Raw genomic sequence first — 3,827 nt, 5'->3', positions numbered from 1 at the left:
CCAACGATGGCAACGACGCGAAACACAAACACCGCGGGTATTTTCAGAATAAGACAAAAGGCGTCAAATGAAGAAATCAGTGCCACAGAAAATAGCATGTTTTGTTCTGTTTTATTTAAACAAAAATATTCCTTCACGGTTAGGTGAAAGAAGGTTTAATTTACAGGTTTGTTGGAAAAAAAATACTTTTCACATTTATTTACAAAAAAAAAGCAAACATCTTTGGTCAGTTTCAAGTTCCTGTAGACTCTGATCTTTCAAGTCTGTCAGATTAAAGTGCAAATAAATAAAGAAACATGGCGGAGTTCATAGCAGTTCTGGAGCGGTGTAGCACCCCTGGACCAGCAGCCCACTCCTGGCTGCCCAGTCCGCCCACAGCCTCCCAGCTGACTGGTAAATATTGTCCACTGGTTTCCTCACGGGCTCTGAGGTCGCCGTCTCAGCTAAGGACCAGATTTTGGGTTTCTGGCAGTTGTCTTTGCTCTCGACGGTGTGATTAGAGTCCCTCTGTTCCTGGGCCACCTCTTCATCTGGTTTCTTGTCACTGTCCTGCTGCTCCTGGGCGTCCAGTCGTGCTCCCACATCATCTTGCACAGTCTCCTCGTGCACTTCTTGCTCCACGCTCTCATCCAGATGACACTTCTGAGCGGAAATCTCCTCGTCGTCGCTCTCCTCCTCCTCCTCATCTTCCTCCTCTTCGTTGTCTGACTTGCCCTTGCAGGCCCAGCTGACCCGGTTCTCCTTCTTCAGGCGGCGGCGAGCGTTGGCAAACCAAGTGGAGACCTGGGTGAGGCTCATCTTGGTGATGATGGCCAGCATGATCTTCTCACCCTTGGTCGGGTAAGGGTTCTTCAGGTGCTCGTTGAGCCAGGCCTTCAGGGCCCCGGTGCTCTCCCGGGTAGCCACTTTGGCCACCCGACTGGGATCCTCGGCAGAGCCGGGCCTGTAGGGCGAGTAGTACGCTCCGGTGCGGGCCAGGAGTGCGTGGTGGTACGGAGAAGCTGCCTTCAGGTCAAAAGAGTTGTTCTGAAACAAGAGAAGACGTTTGAGGATGCAGGCTCTCACACTTTTAGAGCCTAAAACCTATGAATATCTCCATGTCAGAAAACACGACCCACACATCTGTAAAGTCAGTGTTTCATGAACTTTTAATCTTATTTCAATGAAGTCATATTCAGACCCAGAAGAACCACAGCTTAACTTAATTTGTTACCATTTCCAGCTATTTTTGCTTTGTAAATAAATATATTGATTTAATACAAATACGAAGTTGAAAAACAAAATACAAGGACAGTTGCAGTTTGCATGCAAACTAGCGCCAATAACATTTAATAATATTTTAAAACAAATACGTATTGTAACAATTGTATGGAGGTCAATCAACTCACCATGTGCGCGACTTGTCTGTGGTGCGGGTACGGGATGAAATTGTAGCCCTGTATTCCCGGGTAAGTGATGGGTATGCCGGCAGCCATGGCCGCTAGGTGATGCTGTTGCTGTCCGGGAGGGCAGCCCAGAACCGGGATCTGATATCCTGGTGCTACCCCGAGGCTCCGCTCCATGAAGAAGTTCCCAAATCCAGACTGTGATGCGGGCATGTCTGCTACAACTCCGAGAGGTTTTGACTGCCCTCCGTCACGCCGGTGGTGGATTTATATGGCGCGGCGCCTGGGCCGGGCGGAGTTTACGAGTGGGCGGGGCGAGGCGGGATTGAGTGACAGCTCGGTTGCTGACCCCCCTCCCAAGCTTTCACTGGCTCAAATCCCATCAAAGGAGCCTCGCTGTTCTTTTAACGTCCCGAGAAATCTACATTTTAATTAATCCACCCCTCATTTGACATTTTATCAGTCAAACTTTTCTTTAACTACATTAACTTTTCATCATACGAATGTAAGTGAGTGCAAGATTCAACACACAGGTCGCTGAGCGCTTAAATATTATAATGATCGTTTTTATTTTAATTCACATTAAAACCAGGTCATTTTTCCTCTCTATTTGAAAGTTTGTTTGTTTTTTTTTATGTAGGTGACTAAAATGTTTTTGCACACTTGGGGTTGACATAACCCAGCAACGTTTCATGCCGTGTCATCACAAATTCATTTTAGATTGATATTGGAGTTGTAAAAATCAGTCCCTTCTACAAGTGAAGCGTATAAAGACAGATTCAACTGGTGAGTTATTTTGCTTCAGGGGCGCAGAGAGGAGCTTTTTATTTGTTAATAGGCGAAGACAACAACAACAAACTGAAATGGTTGCAATTACTGAGGGTTAAAGGAAACAGGTGTTGCTAATGTATATGATAATTGTGAGATAACAGATGTGTGTGTGTGACAGAGATCAGTGAGATTACACTCCTCATTGTCTGCCTCTTATCTCCATAATTATGACTCTTAAATTGTCTCTTGAGTGTTTGAATCAAGTGGCTGAATTGTGTTTGGTGTGGAGATCAAAATATCCTTTTTCAGTGGCGGTGATCTTTGTTTCTGCAACTCAGTGTAAACTCACTGCTCTTTTCCTTCATTAATAGTTGGACGTATTCACATTTACCTGAATAAATTCACAATTCAAATGTTCTTTTGGCTTATAGTTCATGACATTTTTTTTATTTTAATTTTAACTTTTTTTGTACTTATTTTTCTGCTGTTTTACATTCCCCTTGAATTTTACATGACATATCAAATCCTAATATAGACTTTTTGACGGTTGTTTTTACTTGTATGACAGACCAAGACAATAAGACACTATAAACTAATAACTGTATGAACATTTTACAGAATGACCAAGTAAATGCTTACTATTTTTCATCTGCTAATATTCAACATTTATGACTGACATTATACCAAAATAAAAAGTGTTGGATAACAAGTTTACAGGAGTCATGCTGGAACAGCAGAATCACAAAGTATTCCTATTATAATTGATGTAGCATGTAGTTACATGCTTTTCCGCAATAGAGGTTGTGTCGCCACTTGTTTTGTTGACTTTCACCATGATATTTGACCTTAGCTCTGTCCATTTGACTCCATCTGAGTGAGATTTGTTTTTCTTGTCCAAGATTGCTTACTTGTCTCGGTCCGGCCTTGGCAGGAGCAAAGCACAGGCCAGTCAGAGAATGGAGGGGAGATGACTCGTCCAGCAGCAACAATAGTGAGATGCTTCATCATCCTCTTCCTCAGTGTTTGCTGTGAGGATGTCGCTCGTTTACCAAGCCACCAAATGGAGATGGTTCCGAGCGTGGATGTGATAAGACGCCAGATAGCAGAGGATCCTGTTTCTGGATCTGCATGTTTGACAGTGAGAGCAGCTCGTGAGGAGGACAAAGGTTTGAGGTGTGAACTCCATCAGCTGCTACCTGCTGCTGACAAAGACACCAAACATGTCATTAGAAAGAGCTGGGCTGAAGGTGCCAACACCCAAACAAAAGCCTGCAGAGACTTTCACGCCTCACACTTGTTAGTTTATTTTTGCCTCAATACCCAAAACCACCGGGCTGGAAAAGCAATGTCTAATTAGAAATAAATAGTTGAGTGAATTACAATGAAATATATCATAAAGAATCACAATTTCATAAAGATAAAAATGCATGTGATAAAATGTTGAATTCAAGAGAAACTTAGAGATAATTAATATAAAAAAGAAATTAAATATTTAACTAAAAACTAAACTAAAACTAACAAAAATATGTATTACAGAGAAATGTAATGAAGTGACTTACGATTAATGGTTCAAGTAATTTAATAGAACAAGGTTTGAAAGCAAAGAAACATTCTGTCATAATAACAATAACAAAAGCATAAACCTAATAACAATAACAAAACCTAAGATAA

At 42.0% G+C, this 3,827-nt stretch overlaps 1 protein-coding gene across 1 annotated transcript; it reads right to left on the bottom strand.

Annotated features, from left to right (window-relative positions):
• Nucleotides 1-95: 95 nt before the first annotated feature.
• Nucleotides 96-1,613, bottom strand: irx7 (iroquois homeobox 7). The gene is made up of 2 exons (XM_053849967.1): nucleotides 1,389-1,613; nucleotides 96-1,026 (listed from the first exon to the last, which is right to left on the bottom strand). Exons 1-2 carry the CDS (start codon nucleotides 1,596-1,598, stop codon nucleotides 307-309), a joined length of 930 nt encoding a protein of 309 aa, XP_053705942.1. The 5' UTR covers nucleotides 1,599-1,613; the 3' UTR covers nucleotides 96-306.
• Between the last annotated feature and the right edge of the window lie 2,214 nt (nucleotides 1,614-3,827).

This window comes from Synchiropus splendidus, chromosome 18 (assembly GCF_027744825.2).
Source record: "Synchiropus splendidus isolate RoL2022-P1 chromosome 18, RoL_Sspl_1.0, whole genome shotgun sequence".
Lineage (NCBI taxonomy): Eukaryota > Metazoa > Chordata > Actinopteri > Syngnathiformes > Callionymidae > Synchiropus > Synchiropus splendidus.
Note: the sequence above shows the minus strand (reverse complement) of the source record. Positions and strands in the feature narration are given on the sequence as shown.